This window comes from Sceloporus occidentalis, unplaced genomic scaffold, assembly GCF_023333645.1.
Source record: "Sceloporus occidentalis isolate IW3139 unplaced genomic scaffold, rSceOcc1.0.p SCAF_6, whole genome shotgun sequence".
Classification (NCBI taxonomy): Eukaryota; Metazoa; Chordata; class Lepidosauria; order Squamata; family Phrynosomatidae; genus Sceloporus; species Sceloporus occidentalis.
In genome coordinates this window covers 23047941-23067259 of record NW_028316986.1, presented here as the reverse complement: position 1 = coordinate 23067259, position 19319 = coordinate 23047941, and the positions used below count along the sequence as shown (strand labels likewise).

Here is a 19319-nt window from a genome sequence, read left to right as displayed (position 1 = left end):
GATAAATTAATTTGGCCTGAAGGATTTAATGAACAGCCAAGTTTGAACAGCACCTAAATGACATGAGTGTTGGTGCCAGCCCATGGGGAGGGCATTCCACATTTGAAGTGCCATAACTGAAAAGGCCCTCTCCCATATCCCAACACAGGGTATTGGTCTCACTTAATCTTTGAGCAGGAGAGACATTCCCTCAAGTATTGAGGTCCTAAGCCATTTAGGCCTTTAAATGTCATCAGAAGCATCTTGAATTCAGATCAGAAACGTATTGGTACTCAGTGCAATTATTTTAAGATTGGCATCATGATATGCTGTCTGTATGGTACTCCAGTCAGCAGTCAAGCTGCTGCATTTTGCACAAGCTGCAGCTTGCAAGTATTCTTTAAGGGCAGCCCTATGTACAACACATTATAGTAGTTTAACCGGGAGGTTACCAGTTTATGGACTACTGTGGCCAGACTGTCTTGGTCCAGGAAAGGCCATAGCTTTAACTAGCTAATTAACTAACTGAAAAATTAAAAATAATACAGCCAACCTTACTGTTAATAAAATACAGTGGGCCCATGGTATCCACTAGGGTTTGGTTCTGTGGATATCAAAATCTGTGGATGTTCAAATCCCATTTAATACAATGGCACAGTAAAATGTGCCCCTTCTATAAAATAGCAAAATCAAGTTTTGCTTCTTAGAATTTATATTTTTAGAAAATACTTACAAGCCATGGATGCTTTGTGGGTAAAAGTCTGTGGATAAGGAGGGCTGACTGTATTTCATTATCTTTTTTTCTTTTGGTATCTACTTGTGCTCCTAGGTATTTTAATGCTTCTTTTTCAAAAGATGCACTCACATACACACAGCCAACAAATAAAATCAGCTTTTGTATTTTTTTTTATTTGTTTAAGAGAGGTCTGGATACAAATATCTGCAAAAAACCCATGCACTGCTTACAGCCACATATTCCATCAGACACAAACATACAGAATCACACTACAATTTTTTGAAGACAAACAAAAGATTGCATGACACAATTTCAGACATCACATGAATAACGCCATGATGGTTTCAGACCTTGTAATCTATAGCCCACTCCAGCCAACAACAACAGTACAGTTTCTGAGGCATAGTACACTGTATGTTTATTTTAGTAGGTAATGCTCAGAGAAGGAATGTCTTGACCATCCATACACATTAAATGTTGAGGTTCCTCAAATATAGTGAAATACCCAAGCCTGGCCATAATGAGTAAAATTAGTTTGGAGCCAGAAACAATATTAATATATTTGTAATGGTTTGCATGGCAGCCTTGAAAACTGTAGGAGGTGGACATTGTACTGTTTTTAGCCTGGTGTTTGTAACACTGAACAGGATATTTCCCTATGGAGTTAAAACAATTAGTCCATCTCAGAAAGATCTGATAAAGTTAAGATAAAAGTTCATTTTGTCTCATCACCTACGAAAGACCTTAACCACTAAATGAGTACATTCACATGTGTGTTTAAACTCCATGGCATCTGGCCTGTCAGATACACTCAAAAGCTCTACTCAACTGTATCTTCTGGGGTAAACAGAGAAAAAGTTCAGCTCCTTCCCATTTTTAATATTGTCACTTAAGAAAACAGATCATGGAAAGAGATGGTGCAAAAATCCTGGAAGAGGATTTTGTTTCACACAATACTTTGTTTATGTTTTGACTACAGCTCTTGTAATTCTCAACAGGTGGTTATTCTGGTTTCAGCCTATGAAAGTTGTAGTGCAAAACATCAAGGAGGCACCTGGTTGCTACTTCTGCTACAAGGGCTGCCACTTGTTTCCTAAAAGAGGCTGTGCTTCTTCATTAGTTCCACAACAGACAGAAAACTAAATGATGTAATTTACATTCTGGAAAAGGAACACCAGGGTGACCAGATGTCCTCCTTTCCCCAGACATGTCCTCCATTTCAACATTCTGCCCAGAAAGGATCCAAAATGTCCTTCATTTTGAGCACAACTCCATGGCATCTGGCCTGTTTTAGCTTTTATGTGGTAATGTTCTCCAGTTTTTCCTTGAATGTCTCACAGTGCCTTGCCCTCCTTTGTGGTTAAGACATCTGGTCACCCTGAGGAACACCAGTTGTTGTTGTTTGAATCCCACCAGTGGAAGCAATACACTGAGGACATCGGAAAGGGCCTTCTCCACTGTGGCACCTCACTTGTGCAATGCTCTACCTATGGAGACTGTTTCACATTGTCTTCCTTCCAGTGCTAAGTTAAAAGTCACCTTTTTATTAAAGCCATTGGAGTCTAATGACCTCATCCAGTGTTTTTGTATATATGGGTTTAGACGGCTTTAATGTAGACTTTTAAATTATGTGATGGTTTAATATGCTTTTAGAACATTTCCGTTATTTTTAACATTTTAACATTTTGCCTCATCTTTTAATTTTCCCCAAATGATTTTACTGTCCAGAGATCTTACAACATGATCTTATGACTGCAACATCAATGTCTTATTTTATTTACCTACTGGGAAGAACATTTTCTTACCTACTGTTATATTTAATTTTTTAATAGTGCTTCTATTTAAAAAGAACACCTATTTTGTTATCAACAACTTCCAAACCTTATTGCTATTCACTGCAGGAATATCACATGGAGGACTGATGTAAAACAGATTCCCCCTCCCATTCCCATGATCTACTAGGGGAACCCTCCAGAAGAGATGGAAAAGAGCACAACAAGGGAGAAGTCTGTTTGAAGCCCTTCCTCCAAAACAGAAAACCACATATACCCAGAGAATATGATTACACAATAGGTTCAGGAAATTCTCAATAGTTGGCTCATTCCAAATACAAACTGCAACTTGAAAACGTAAATTAACATGCAGCTAGATCAGTTTGTTAGTAGGTAACCAAGGCATTAAGCATAACAGCAATTCTTTCTTATTTACCAGTACTGAGCTTTCTCTGCAATGCACTGCTGCAGGGAAATTTTGGTATACCTTGCTGTACACTTTTAGGCTGCATCCACACTGCAGAAACAATCCAGTTTGACACCACTTTCACTGCCATGGCTCACTGCTATGGAATTCTGGCACTTATCGTTTGTCATGGCACCACAGCGCTCTGACAACAAAGGCCAAGTATTTCACAAAACTACAAATCCCAGAATTCCATAGCACTCAGCCTTGGCAGTTAAAGTTGTGTCAACCGGGGTAATTTCTGTAGTGTGTGGATGCTTCTCAGTTTCCACATGGTGACATTACAGCATCGCAGTGTCCAGTCAATATCTTGGAGAAACTGGTTGTGCATCATAAAATATATCCAAGCATCCTCTGCAACATACTGGAGTTCCTTGCAGATATGCCAATGTGTGGAAAAAGTTCCCTGAGAACAGAAAGTGTCACTGTGCTCAAACTTCTGAAAGGAGAACCATATCTAGAAAATAATGCAGGAGTTCTGGGTGGCCTCAGCCCAAAGCAGTATGTGCTCTAACAATAGGAAATGCTCTGAGCCGTGGTCAAATCCCACCTGAGTAAGTTGTTTTACACCTCAGTTCAAAATAGATCTCCTCTGGAAGGCACACAGAGTAACTCGACCTAAAATGTGACAAACCCAAATTACATCAGCATTATTGTACAAGCCCCAAATGTTTGCTAACATAAACAGGTGTAGCTGACAATGTATTACTACTTTCCCCCCCTTCAAATGGCTGAACTTCTCTTTCAAATTGGATGTACCTCTCCACCAAGACATGAACATGGACATGAACGCATCAGATTTTTACTTTTTTGAGTAGAAACAATGCTACAACTTTCAAATACATCCCCTCCTTCATTCATTCTATATTTAAGAACATCTTTTCTTATCTACCATACAACACCCCATTCATTTTACGGAACAAATGTAAATGAGGTCTGAACCGAGTAATATGAGTATTTACACCCTAGTGCTTGGATTCATAGCAGTTATTGCTCTGAAGGTTTGTTCAGCAGATAACCTGTTCCTAAAGTTGACAAATCTGCTCACCAGTGGATATGGGCAGCATAATAAACCCCAGTACATATGATCCCAGAACATTATAAAGGTTGCACAGTTTAGAAAATATATATTCCAATATCAGAAGAGGCCATACACTTAATTGTTTCATAGTGGAATATAGCCCTTTTGAGATTTTTTTTAAATTGTATGTATGCTATACTAATTTTCTTAAACAATAGCTTTCCTGCAAAACTGAAGAAAAGAGAGACCATAAGCGTTCATTAAGTTTTCATTTTAAAAAAGAACAATAACAGAAGAGAACTTACTTCTAACTGAGAAAATTCAAATTCTACAAATTAACATTTAAAAGGACTTTCTTGCTATTTTGCTCTTGCCAAATTCTTTTATAAGTTACCACAAGTTTTCTCATTTTCTTTCACGCAATGTGTGGATACCAAAGATATTTCAGGCAGCTGCTCAAGCACTGGTTTCCATCATTTAAAACTCTACCTACTTCTCTTACCTTCAAATATACATATCTAATCACATTGCAAATGCATAACCTAAGTCGTCCGTTCAAGTCATCTCAGTGGTAGATTATTAAAATGGACAGGGAGTTTTAAAATTACTTTGAATGAATAAAGTTAGATTATTATTTCTTTGCCCATGAGAGGGTTCAATGCGAACAATCCATAATTCAAAAACATTTTAAAACAGTCTCATTGATTTAACTTAACAGTTGAACCAAACTATACAAAATTTTATAAGAAGAGGAGAAATGAAGCAGAAAATGTGAACAACGTATGAAGCATCAGGAATAGGCCATCAGAGACAAATTACAATAAATGGAAAAACATATTTTTAAAATGTTTAAATGAAGACACCAACATCATTGTGTGACACGGCAATAAATCAAGAGGCATGATCCAAAAGCTACTTGGATGTATATGCCAATTGCTAAGAACTGAGTCACTGAATAGCTTGTCTATGACTTGAAGGAAATCTGCATAGACAATACCTCAAGCCAGCAGGAGAAGGAACCGTTGGGCCTCCTGATGTTTAGGACTCACGCTCTCACAAACCTTTACTATTGGACTTGAGGGATGGGGATGATGGGAACTGCAGGTCAAAACATCTGAGCAGCCAATGTTTCTCCAATTTTGCTCAAGGGCATGGTTTTCGAACAGCTTTCTCAGCAATCAAGAGTTTATTCAGAAGCTTACAAGACTACCAATAGTGGCAGACAAGCTTATTGAATAAGTATCTACCAATATTCTCTTGCACATACAGACTGATAACTAAGTTCAGGAGTTGTGATCAGCAGCCAGTGCTCCATAACATCTTCCCAAATCTTCTCTAGTACCATAACAGACCTACCTCTGTATAGGAGAGGTGCTATCCACAATCTACCTTAGCAGAGTTATTTTTTTTTTTTGATTAGCATTTCTAGAATACCACAACCACTGTAGCCACTGTGATATCCACCTGCTGCAACAAAAAACTCTGCTTTAAAGGTCTGGAAAAAAGTTTCAGGAGATTATCAAACACAAACGGGATTGGGACAGGATCTCTTCTCCGTCCTTATCCCACCATTAAGCCGTCCGTGACTGCGATAGCGTGAAATATTATTATTGGGTTTTGGGGTTTAGTTTAGGATAGTATAATTATACATTGTTATAGTCCCATTTTAATACATTTAAGTGTTTAATATTTTTTTAAGGGGGGAAGGGAGTATAAATATTTATGTATATTTTATTCTGTAAATTTTTATGTTGTTCATCGCCCAGATTGGCTTTGCCACCGGGCGGTATACAAATAAATATTATTATTATTGTTATTATAAAGGCTTTCAAATTGTAGCACAGATCCCGCCATTAAAGCGGCATTGTAATAATGCAAACTTCTGTTAATGCAAAATGCTGGCCAATGTTACTTTATTGATAGGTTAATGATGGGATCTGCTCGACATCACCTGAAAGTCTTTTGTGTGATCGCGGTCAGTTGCGCTTTTTGGACGGGTTAATCATAGAATCATAGAATTGTAGAGTTGGAAGAACCATCCTGTCCAACCTCCTGCCATGCAGGAAATTAGAATCAAATGTGGTTAAAGACCAAAGAGCTGAATAAAAGCTGGCAATTCTAATCCCAGTTAAGCATTTGCACTGAATTCAAAACAGAAATGCCCCATTAAACTGAATACTCTGGTTGGACATTTTTGCTCTTGGAGAATTTGCAACTATCACCCTTAATAAAGATTTTTACTGAAGCTCATCAGGCAACAATGTGTGCCATAAGATGTCAAAGACCTGGTTCTGCACTTGCCAGAAGCTAAAAGTTAACATTTCCACTAAATGAAGTTTGGCAAAGCAAACATCAGGTAACATTTGCTTAAATGGTAGTACCACAGCCCAAAGGCTAAAAAGCTTGTATGCCTGAACAGACATCATTTGCAAACATGTCCATACAATTCATATTAGGCCAATAGTATGGCAGCATGTTCATAGCAAGCATTCAAACTAGTTAGCTAGCCAGATCCTGAGGAGTACATTTTATTTAACAGTATGCAAAGTGATCTTGTAGCACCTTTGAGACTAACCGCATCTGGTAGCATGAGCTTCTGAAGACTTGAGCCTACTTCCTGAAATACATTTTTATTTTAGTACTCAACATCCATCTGAATAAGTAGGCTGAAGTCTACAAAAGCTCATGCTACCAGCTTCTTTCTTGCAGTTAGTCTCAAAGGTGCTACAAGATTTCTTTGCAGACTGATTTTCCAGACTAACATGGTTATGTCTCGGAATCTTATATAACAGTGACTTTTAAAAATTTCATTGCATGCAGACTATTCCCCATCCCTGTAGAGGATAAGCTCACTCCATCATCTTTATGTGTAGTTCTATTGAATTCCAGGGGATTTCCCCTCAAGTAAATGTGGACAGGACAGCAGCAGGGCTGGATTTTTGGGGTGTAGTGCCAAGGACTGTGGGGGGTTGTTCAACTGGACTGGCACTAGGCTCCAGTTAGCCAAGCTACCTTTTTCTCTACTAGTATTTTAAAGGTTTTGCAGAAACAAACACAACCAACCCAACAACCTTCCTCTTCCAACAGGCTTTCCCCCAGACAATGTAATACCTGCTCTCTCTCCGTTGCACCAATGCACCTGCACTTTATGCCAGCTATTGTTGTGATTTTAATTAGTAAGCTTTTATATTGTTTTTAATTGTATTATTGTATTGTTCGGGTTTTTATATGATACTGTTTGTAAAATCGTACATCGCTGTACTTCTGTGTAACCCGCTTTGATCTACTAAGGAAAAGCGAGCTATAAATAAACAGTTTATTATTTATTTATTAACAATGGACCTGAGATCTTGTACGAGGAGGTGAATCAAGTTTGTGATTCAGAACTAGCCAGCTAAAAATCTTTAGCCAACATAACAAAATCAACTAAGATAGAGCATTTTTTCAAAATAATAATAAGCATAATAATCATAATAACAACATGGGGGGAGACAGAATGGACTGCCATTCTCATTTGCAAACTAGTAAATGTGTACCATGTTGTGTTGAATATACAGCGGCCTTGAATTTCTCAGTCAATTCTTCCATCATTAGGATGTTGCCAAGATTCTCTGACCATAACATACAACACCTGTACTGCAGCCACTCACTCACAAACCATAAGGTTGTGAGTTCAATACCAGCCATGGGCTCAGCGTCGACTCAGCCTGGAATTTTCCCAAAGTCGCTAAAATGAGTACCCAGCTTGTTGGGGGAATTAGCTTACACATTGTAAACGGTTTAGGGAGTGCTTAAGTGTACCGATAAGCGGTATAGAAATGTTTTTGCTATTGCTAATGTCAGAACTCTTAATGTCAGCTGGATTTGCTGTGGTACATAATTATATTCTCAATCCCAACCAGAGGATCTCTTGGTTAAAACTGTCTAGTATGCTCTTCCATTTGTAAGTTCCCTCCATTTTTGTAATTCGAATGATCACCCAGCACTTTTGATCTAAACTATTTGAGCATGCAACATGCAAATATCTAGAAATGACAATGTCTTCACAATGCATAATTGTTTGTAGAATGCTCATCAGTTCTTATATGTTCATAACAAATATTTGGAAAATCAACTGAAACTTCCTGAATATTAAACCTAAAGTTGTGATACATGAAGTTCTGCTATAACCAGATGATTCTTTCACTAAATAAATACTTATAGGATCAGTGTATAAGTATCTAGTCAATATTCTAGCCATACCACAACTACGCATGAGTTCAAAATTGTCTAGCCTACCATTTGGGATTAAGACTCCAAAATTCCTGCTGGAAACAAGTGCTAATGTTTTTTCTCATCCTATTGCACTCAGCCTTACTTTCAAATAAATATACTTATCATTTAATCTAGAACACACAAACAGATAGTGCCATTTTTGTACCATGAAATGAATAATAAAATAAAATATTTATTTTTTGATAGGAATGTTCCATTTTAATGGCCATTTAAAATGTTTAAAAACAAAAAGTGTTTCAGAGAGGAGTGACAGACAGCCTGTTCAGCCCACAAATGTCAAAAACAATCACTGGGGAGAGGGGAGAACCTCAGTATTAATGCTAACTGAGAGATTAACAAAATAGATTACCCTCCATTTTGCAATACTGACTTTAACAAACATACAGTCTTCCTTAGCTGAGTATGTTGCTAACTACAGTGGGCCCTTGTTATCCGCCAGAGTTTGGTTCCAGGACCCACCGTGGATAACAAAATCCATGGATGCTCAAGTCCCATTAAATACAATGACATAGCAAAATGGTGTCCTTTATATAAAATGGAAAATCAAGGTTTTCTAATTGGAATTTATACTTTTTAAAAATATTTTCAAGCCGTGCTTGAATCCATGGATAAAAATATCTGTGGATAAGGAGGGCTGACTGTATAAACAGTATCCCTTGAGCTAAGACTCCACAGTGTCAATTCCCCATCTATTGTCAGTTGACTCAGGATTTTCATCATGTCCTCCTCCTGCTTGCACTCCTCTGTGACACAAAAAACAGCTCCAAAGGGTTTCCCAGAAAGCAGCTAGTAGCCTGGGCTTCCATAGACTTGAGCCTACTTCCTCAGATGCATGCTTATTTTAGTACTCAACACACATCTGAAGAAGTAGGCTCAAGTCTACGAAAGCTCATGCTACCAGCTTCTTTCTTTACCATCTTGAGCATGTTTTTAGGGTAGATAGGCCTGCAAGAAGGGAGGATCAATGATTTTGATGGAAAGAGTCCAGCAGAGTTACACCACTAATTCCTGGCCCTACTCAGCCCTAGTTTTAGAAGAAGGCTGCTATCATAAAAAGATGGATGACATTGGGAGAGGTTCAAGTAGACTGCCAGGAAATCTCCTTAATATAGTTACCTCCCTCTCTATATAGCCATCTTGCATCTATGCTGGCAACAAGGAGGGCAACCTGTATACTTCAGGGTGCTCCATTTGAGCCTGGGATCTAGTAGGTGTCAACATCTACTTTCTCTTGGCATTAGTTAACAATGGAAAAGAAATACAGGCCTCTATAATGTCATGGCCAGACCATGAATGAGCTATCATGAATGGACTTAGCTGCCTCCCAAATTTATTCTAATGTCTACATTTGGCAAACAATGGTTGCCACAAGCCATAGTTTGCCTCCAAACCATTATCTAAACTGAGTTTCTAATGGCAATTTGGAATCCAACAATGTGGCAATAGTCAGACCAATTTGGATATCTTGGCAAACTGCAGTTGTTATAAATAATGAAGGGATAAATTAGAGTATATGAAGGAAACGGGAAGTGAAGTGACAGAATGGTAACTGATTCACAATGACAAAACCATGGTTTGGCTATGACATCTGAATTAGGCCGCAGTGGTTGTCAAATGGGGAAGCGATCAGCCACCTTTCAAAAGCATTTACTAATAAAGAGACATGCCAAGGGAGGAATGAGGTTTTTAAAAGTGGCAATTGAAGCTGGCAATGTTCTTTTCCACTGATCCTCCTCCTTTAAGAGGCAAGAATAAAAAACAAGGAAATATATGAAAACCAAGAAGAAAAAAAGGTTAAATGCTCACAAACAAATCAACGAACAGTGAAAGGAGATCTATAGATAACAACATACAAAACTCTGGAGTCCAAATGATGTGAATGTTTTGAACAAAAAGTTGCATGCAGTCCGAGTGCAGGGATAAATACACTGTGGTTTCAGTGCCTCTTTCAGCTAGAATATCCGATTCTAAAGAAGAATGCATTGAAACTGCATTAGAAATTAGCTATGGGATATACGTCCAGCCAAGCTGAAGTAGGTAAGACAATGGATACTTGTCCAGTCTTATGCATGTTTACTCAGAAATCAGTACCACTATTTTAAATGTGTCTTGCTCACAAGTAAGTACATAAAAGATTGCAACATTAATAAACCTTTAGTTTTAATAAATGACATTCTCAGGAGTGCCAATACACAGACACAGTCAATTGCCTGCCAAGGCAGAGGATCAATGTGGCAAAGTTGCTTCGTGGGCCACTGGTCTCAGAATCCCTCAGCCAATATGATTACTGGTCATATTGCCTGAGGGATTCTGGGAGCTGTCATACAAAAGTGATTTTTTCTAGGTCTGCACAGGATATGATGGAGAGGTTATGTTTTGCATTGTTAGATCATAAACTGTGGCAGCCTGTATTAGAAAGTAAAAGGAAACAATGGTACTTCATCCTTTAGGTTAGTCTTCTGCATTTAGAACAGTTACATATTGACTTTTAAAAAACCAAACATATGTGCCCATATATATATAAACAAACAAAGGTTTGCAAGAAACAGTCTGTACTCCACAGGACAGATTTTTTTTAAAAAAACACCTCTACAGAACTAGACAAGAACAGAGTAAGTTAGTCATTAGGAACAAAGCTAAGGCACTAGAACTGCAGCAGGTGAAGAAAACAAAACAACCTCGCACACTGGGTTGATTCAACCTTCAAACTATTATGTCCTTGGAAGGATATTAATACTAACACCCATTTGCTAAAATAAATTATTACATGGGGGAGAGGGGAGAAGAACAGTGAAAAAAAAACTTTTTAAACTTTAATTAAAAAACAAAAAACAGTTACGCTGTTCTCCCAGAGAGTGTTGCTTCAATTACAGGAACTGTTTCTAAAGTAAACATTTTCCAGAACACACAGAGTTGATGTGACAACTTTGGTTCATCTTGGACTTATCTCTGAAACTCTTTCACTTCTGAAATCCCAAGATGACATCTGTCTTTCTCTCTCTTTTTTGCAGGGGCATGATCTGCAGGTGAAACAATCAATCCATATCTCTTCATTGTCGCTAGAACTGAACAGTTGGCAGTTTTTCCCTGTCTGTTACACAGATGCCTTTTTTAAAAAATAACATTACAATTTAATAAATACTGATTGCTGACACTGCTTTTGCATGGTTTCAGTAAGAGGAAAGACACTAGAGATAGCTACATCCACTATGCCTTGGCAAAGCTCTGGATAAAGTTTCCTAAAAATCAAAAACAAAAAGAGAGGAATTAAAATTATAAATTTCAATTAGAAAAAAAAAACTTTAGCCCACAAGAATTCATGTATTGGAATCAGGATTGTATCAGTTCTACTAAAAACAACGCCTAATTAATTCTGACTCCATTTCATGCATCTATTACAGATAGCTGTAGCAGATGCAGATTAGAAGAATGCAAGTTTTTTTCCTGTCCATAGGAGATCACCCTTCTCAATTTATAAGTGTGCATAACAACAACCAGTTCACTGCATTTATATTTCATATCACAGTATGTCCAGGACATAACTGTTTTCATGATTTCATTAATTAGTTAAAGGCACTAAAACATATTCTTCAGAACATGATTGACTTATTACCTTCTCATGCAACGATACTACTTATGCTCTTTCCATATTCAATTTAAAATCTGATGTTTGAAAATCATTCTAAAATAGAATCCAATTTACTGCACAGGGTGGACATGCATATAGTGCAATAAACCATGGTCTTGTTAAGCATGGTTTGCTGTTTTAAGCCACAAACTGCATGCAGATAACTGAACAAAACAGTGGCTTGACCACTGCAGTTCAGGTTTATTTTTTCTCCCACTCCTTCAGTTAGTTATTGGTTCGCAGCTGAAGTAACAAGCCATGGATAAGCCATGGCTTGTTACTCATGACAAAGCATAGTTTAAACATGTTAACAAATCATGGATTCAGACTGCAGTTTGGGTCTGGGTAACAAACCAGCATTTGTTAGCAGAGATAGGACTGCATGTTGCAACAAGCCAGATTTAACAAACCACACCATAGTTTGTTGAACATCAATGTGGCTAGCAAATGATCAGATAATATAATGTGCTGAGGATCCAGTTTGCATACAATTTATGTTGACTACATGTCGTTTCATGAATAATATTTATTTATAACTTGCCAGCTAGCCAGCACTGATTTAAACCCAGACTCAGAATTAATCCTCATTATTCTTGTTGGAAGATAGAATGGCTTTGTGCCCTTTATTTTTGTACACTAAAGAATTATTGACATTATTGTGCAGTTATTGATATTGCAGTGAGGAACAGAACTTTCACCACAAATGCATCATACCACCCCACAAGAGTATGAAACATGCACCCAAGGACAGGCATACAGAAGGTGGGTGGATTAGTTAGGGCCAAGATCTAGGAATGCAGCAAACATCTGTCCTTTTATCAGCGGTCTAATTTGCTTTCATGTATTGTCCCTCTCATGTGCAAAACAGTATCCAGTGTTACTAGCAATTTGGAAGAAGTCATAAGCGTTTCCATGTACCAGCTGATCTCACTTATTTTATTTCTTAACTTTAGGGATTGCTGGAGTTTGTAGCTTCTTTTGTCACCACTGTCCTTCCCCTTTTGCAGCACACCAGAACAAGAGTGAAGTACAGGAACGTTTTGAAAACTCAAGGAACAACTGGTTTTGCCTTTCGAAAGTACGGTGCTATTGAGCAGACAGAGATACCTTTGGAACTGGTAATACTATATTTCAAGGGATTATGTTTGATTATACAAAACAGTTGTGTGCATTTTGGGGGGCTGTTGCCTGCAGCTGCTCCAACAGGAAACTATTTGAAAGCAGATCCTCAAAGGAACAGACCATGAACGATGAATGGGTAGGAACTCCCTTTGATGTGCACATCTCCCATCATTATTGTTTTGTCCCCTGTGCCTGATTTTATCAGTCATCGAAGTTTAAGAAGTGGATAGAATTCAATTAACTTTGTATTTGAGAGGAACTCTCCACTACTCAAAAATACTATTGGATCAGGGATAGAACACATTTTTGTAGAGGCCTTCCTGCATACTTGTTACTGTGTACCTTCAAGTCATTTCTGACTTGTGGAAAGTCTATGGCGAACCTATTACAGGGTTTTCTTGGCAAGTTTCTTCAGAGGGGGTTTACCTTTGCCATCCTCTGAGGCTGAGAGAGTGTAACTTGTCCAAGGCCACCCAGTGGGTTTACATGGTTGAACTGGGATTCCAATCCTGGTCTCCAGAGTCATAGTCCAACGCTCAAACCACTATACCACACTAGCTCCATACAGAAGAACCCAAATTCAAACTGTGGCATTTCTAGTTAATAGGTTGCAGGACTTGGAAATTCTGTTTAGATCCTTGAAAAATGGTTCCTAGTCAGTGCATTGAATGAAATGGACCAATAGTCTAAGGTAGGGGCCTATCTATCATCACGGCTCAGGAAAGAGATGCCTTTCTCATTCAGGGCTCCTGTTCTATGGAGAACCTTCATGGCCTGAAAATGTTTATGTCAGGGATAGGCAACTGACCAGTGGGGCAAGGACTATTTTTTTACCCTGTGCCTGCCCATTGGGGTACACTGGCACACTTCTGGACACAACTGTGGCCAGTTTTTTAGATTTCCTTTGTGTTTTGCAGAGGTGTAGAGGGTTTTGGAGGGTTGAGAAAGCAACCAACTATGGTTTGAGCAAAACTTGGGAGCTTTGGGGCAAAATAATCACCCAGTTTTTCACAACAGGGAAGGCGTTCCTTCCCTATTCTCTTACAATGTACTGCCCTGTCTGACAGGGACCCAGAGAAGGGCAATCTCTTTAGCAATCTCAGCTCTTATGCGGGAATATATAAAGGGAGACACTCCTTGAAGTACTGATGTCTCAATTTGGTTAGGGCTTCAAATGTCATTGTTAGCACCCTGAATTCAGACCAGAATCATTTTGGCAGCCAGTGCATATCCTTTAACTCAGTGCTATTGTTTTTGTCAGATACTCTGGTCAGCAATCCGTCTGCTGCATTTAGCACTAGCTGCATTTTCTGAGTCATCTTCAAGGGCAGCACCACATCAACTGTATTGTAATAGTCTAATTGGGAATGGCTAACAGTGCAATGTCCCCAGTGCAGGAGTGAGACCTACGTATGTGATGCTGATTGGAACACCACACTGGGTTAAAAAACAAATTGTCAGTCCCAGGGCAGGCATCAGTAGCAGGCCCTATTGAAGTGCTAGGGCAGCCATCAGTGGTGGGCCGCACTGAAATGCTGGGACCATGGCAGTTAGCCAGGGGTGCCAAGTAATAATGCCAGACTAGGGAGAAGAGGGTGCCACAATATATTTCTTGCATGCATGCAACCCTTTTTCAAACAAAGCCAATGATAGTCTTCAGAATTACACTTTTTTTTGTCCCAAATTTCAAGAAATATATTGTGGCACCCATAGGAAAGTTTATTAACATGCAACAAGAAAAGTATGCTTACTGGGCACACGCAGGGGCACCATTGACTTCAATTAGCCAAACCTTCAAGTCTTCATCCACCATAAAATCAAAGCCAAAGAGTTGGAAACTCTGGTAATGGAGGTGTTTGGTGCTGATAGCAGGTTCTATACACATAAGGCAACTTCTGTGAAAAAGCATGGAATACATGTGAATCGACTGACAGAATTATTTAAAGTTTTAATCTGTAAAATTGTTATGGTGCATTAAAGCCTGGGGTTTCAGAAGAACTTTTTTGGGATTCATGCTGCACAAATAAAGCAGTTTGACACCACTTTACTTACTATGGGTCTGTGCTATGGAATGGGATGTGTAGTTTTGTGAGATACCTAGAGAACTCTAATGCTCTCTAATGTTCAAAGGAGCGTACAAGAAAATTTTAATTCCTTCCCAAACTATAAATCCCAGGATCCTTTAGGATGGAGCCATAGCAATTAAAGTGGTATCAAACTGCTATAATTGTGCAGTGTGGGTGCACCAAAGAGTGTGAATGTCTTTATGATGGCAGATTGAGCAGTGACCTGGACTGGATTACCTTACCATTGGACATGCTGGCTGGGGCTTTTGGGAACTGAAGTCCAAACAAGCTGCAAGTTCAAAGAATCTTTGATCCTACCTTATTAACTACATACTTGCCAATCTTAGGGCAATAAGCCGAAAAGTATTTGAGACACGACTGTTTCAACAACAATCACTGTAGTGAATTTTTTCTCCAATAACATTCTCTGTGTAACACAGCCGGCATTATATACTTGTGGATTTGTTCAAACAGTTTTATTCTCAAAGTTCCAAAGTATCCTTAAGAATTTCAGTTTTTCCAATGACGTTTTTGTTGGGCATCCATAATTTAATGTTCTAACTCAAAAATGTCCTACCCAAAACAAAAATGTCTTCAAACTAGAATACAAAGGGATCTTGTAGAACCTCTGAGACTGAAAGAAAGAAGTTTATAGCATAAACCCTTTCATCAAATGCATCTGATAAAGTAGACTGAAAAAGTTTATGCTATAATCTCCTTTCTCTCATTTAATCTCAAAGATCCTACAGGTTGAGTTTCTGTTATCTGAAATGCCAAGGACCAGAAATGTTTTGGATTTCAGATTTTGAAATATTTGAATACACATAATGAGATATTTTGGAAATGGAAATTTTCTGGGTTTTTTTTGGGGGGGGGGCATCTCTACCCAAATCTAAACAAAATTGTATGTTTCAGGTAATTTTATACAATATTTTTAGTAATTTTGCACATGAGACAAAGTTTGTGTAAACTGAACCAATGAACTTGTGGCATCATGTCAGTGCTCAAAAGGTTTTGGATTTTGGAGCATTTTGGGTTTGGGGATTCTGGATAAGAGGAGCTCAACCTGTATAAGATCTCTTCATATACATACACAGCTATGTCTTTGACTGCTACTTCAGATAGGAAATTTATGTTAAGAATGAGAACTCTAAACTATTTTAGTGTGGAAAATTGCATCCATGTGGGCAGTTGTTAGCACAAATTTATGCGATCTCTGACTCAGATTTTGAAGTGGATTGCTCATTCCCCCAAAGACTAAAACTAGATATAGGGAACCCATTAGGCATGAATTCAGTTTATGATTCTACCTAACATTTTTGAGATACTTTTAGGAGATATTTACACATTTCATGGATAAGCACATTAAGCTCTGCTAGGAAAAGTGATGTCAGATGAAGATGATGCAGATGGAAGAACAATCACTCTGTCTCAGCCTAAATTTACCCTAAGGGTTGTTACATAGGAGTTAAAATGAGAAGAGAGAATAACACATATTGCCCTAAAGGTGGGATAAAAATGAAAAGGATAAGGTAAATATTAACAAATAACAGCAAGCTTTGCCTTGCAACAGTCATCTTGGTACATTACCTTATTATATTTTTGACTTGTAATAAGATTGAATTTTCCAGAGTAGTGTTCAAAGCACTCATGAGATACTGATTAAACTCCTCAAAAAACATTTCATTCCCTTCTTCATATCTCCCATAGTTTTTAGAATATTCCTTCTGTATGCAGTGATTGGTCAAATGGCAGGTTTTGTCTAGGAAATTAGCACTATTGTAAGGTTCTGAAGAGGTCCGTAGAACACCTTCTCGGTAGAGGTAGATATTATATAGGTGATCCACTAGCACCCAGCTTCTAAAAGTCAGAAAAAATATAGATTTTTTTGTTTAAATCATGTTTCAAAATTCAGGAGAATCAGACTGAAATGCTATTTAACCTTTTAAATATGACTACAATAAAGTTACCGAATGTCAAATTTGCGATGACCGGGTTCTAAGAGCATAGGCTTCTCAAGGTATTTCTGAATCACATGTACTTGTCCTTGATTATCAATAAAGTCCAGAAGTTCAGTAGCCTCTGAAGAAATAAGAATTCCTTCACCTAACCAGAAAAAAGGCCAAAATTATAACTTACACATTTTTACAACCAAAGTGTTTTTAGCTTAAAACATGGAATTTATATATATTTCAACAACACCACTGGCTGCTTTGTTTCTAGGCAAATAATTTCAGCAGGCTGACTGCTCAGGAGGAAAGGACTTTGCAGAATGTGCTGGACTATTTATTGTTTTCTTTTTATTGGTTTCACTTTCACTGCTTTTATTGTATTGTTAGTTTTTATATATATGAGAATTTTGTATGATATGAATCTTAAAGATGTACCTGTTTTAACTTTTGTAGGCCATCTTGAGTTCTGAACTGTGAAAAAGATAGGATATAAATAAACAGAAAAAGCAAAAGTAGGGGATCCGAAGACATAAACATCTGTCTGGGAGGTTGTATAGCACTCACTGGTTAAAGTAAGAGAGTGAAAATAGAATAGTCGTTACAACAGGGACAAAAGAAAAAGTGTTCTGTCCAAGGTTCTGGATACATATTTGGCTCCCAAGGTGGGTTTACAGTTTGGGGAAGGATACTCATCCAGAGAGCTCTAGTGTCTCACCAAATTACAAACACATGGCCCCACAGGATGTAGCCATGGCAGATAAAGTGGAATCATAGCACTACAATTTTGTACTGTGAAAGGGACCTAAGATGGCCCCAAAGAAAACCTCCTGGGTAATGATCAATTTGTGGCCCATGTAGCTGAAAGGGCAATTGATAGCTCTAAATAAGAAGAAACCAAAGGGCCTAATGTTGGGGTGAGAAACCAATAGGTCTCCAGATGTTGCTGGATATCCTTAAACATTGCCAATGCTGGCTGGGGCAATAGAAGTTGGAGTCCCGTAACATCTGGAGGACCACAGGTTTCTCACCATCAGTAAACCACTGATGTAGCCAGATAAGAGTAAGCCATGGAGGCTGCAGATGACAACACAACTACAAAAGCAGAGATTCATGAGGCCAGCCCAGATGTTCTTGCAACTAAAAGGAAGATACATGACTCCTGAGCTGACTGAAGGCATGACAACAATGCAATGGGGAAAAGCCTAAAAAGAACCACGTAGTTCCATAAATGCAGAAAGAATGAGGCAACAAAACGAATACAGCACACTATACAAATAGCTGCCCAACAGAAGAAAAATAGACAGGCCACAATGTGGAAAAACAAGTCATTTTAAACTTGGGTGCTAAAGGCAACTAAGTATTAAGATGCTAGAAAACGTCACAGAATGGGAGTTAAAAGCTAGGCTTCCATCTGAAAATCAGTAGATATATTTTTTTAATTATTTAAACAGACATGTAACTTAAATTTACATAAATACTTGATATATGTTATCCAGAACTTGGAAAGTTACTTTTTTGGGCTACAGTTTCCAGTAACCAGCATGGAAAATTCTGAAAATTTTAAGCTTTGTGCTTATCCTTGCAACAAACTTGTAAGGAAAAGTCATAACTTTATCTTCAGATTGCATGACACTGAGACTGAGAGATAGCAGCTTGACCAAGGCCAACTAATAAGTCTGTGGCAAAAATGAAATTTGAACTGGGGACTTTCTGATTCAAGCCCAGACTTTTAGCTGTTACATTACTCTAGCACCTCTAGGATAAATATGTTAAGGAAAATGCAACATGGGATATACAGTGACTGAAATAAAACATGTATGTGAGAGTCAGGATGACTCAGCAAAAGCAATTAGAAGCCACACAGGTGTAAAAGGTAATGTAATTAGCAAGTCCTAAATGCCAAGGACAGAAATGCAAAGTGGATAATTGAACACACCTGAGAATTGTTAAGTGGACAAGGTGAGATGATGAAATCATTAATTATGGGATGAACCAAGAGAACCAATGAAAGTGGATGTACACGCCCACTGGGTGGAAACTGACAAGAGTGGGTGGTGTTTTCCAAGGGCTATAATAATTGCTATGAATCCCAATGTATTTTGTGGGTAGTAGTGGATAGTATTGGATAGTTGTGGAGCTGTATATAGTAGAATAAAGTAGATCTTTTATATAAGACTACTGAGTTGTCTGGTGTCTTGAGTCAAGAGACAAGAGCCAGCTGGATCCTGAAGAAGTGGGAAGACTTCTGTGGAAGCAAGAGTGAGAAGGCTTGGAGAGTTTTGTCAGGGTCTTCAGCCTATTC

The 19319-nt window shown here is 38.2% G+C and overlaps 1 protein-coding gene across 1 annotated transcript in view; it reads right to left on the bottom strand.

The window, feature by feature from the left end:
* Positions 1-872: 872 nt before the first annotated feature.
* Positions 873-19319, bottom strand: part of LOC149310498 (tubulin--tyrosine ligase) — a 37086-nt gene continuing 18639 nt past the window's right edge. The window contains exons 4-7 of the mRNA XM_089529077.1: positions 17036-17171; positions 16656-16925; positions 14751-14894; positions 873-11488 (exon numbers count right to left, since the gene is read on the bottom strand). Of these exons, the coding sequence (XP_089385203.1) occupies positions 11374-11488; positions 14751-14894; positions 16656-16925; positions 17036-17171 (665 nt within the window). The 3' untranslated portion in view covers positions 873-11373. The remainder of the gene's footprint in view (positions 11489-14750; positions 14895-16655; positions 16926-17035; positions 17172-19319) is intronic.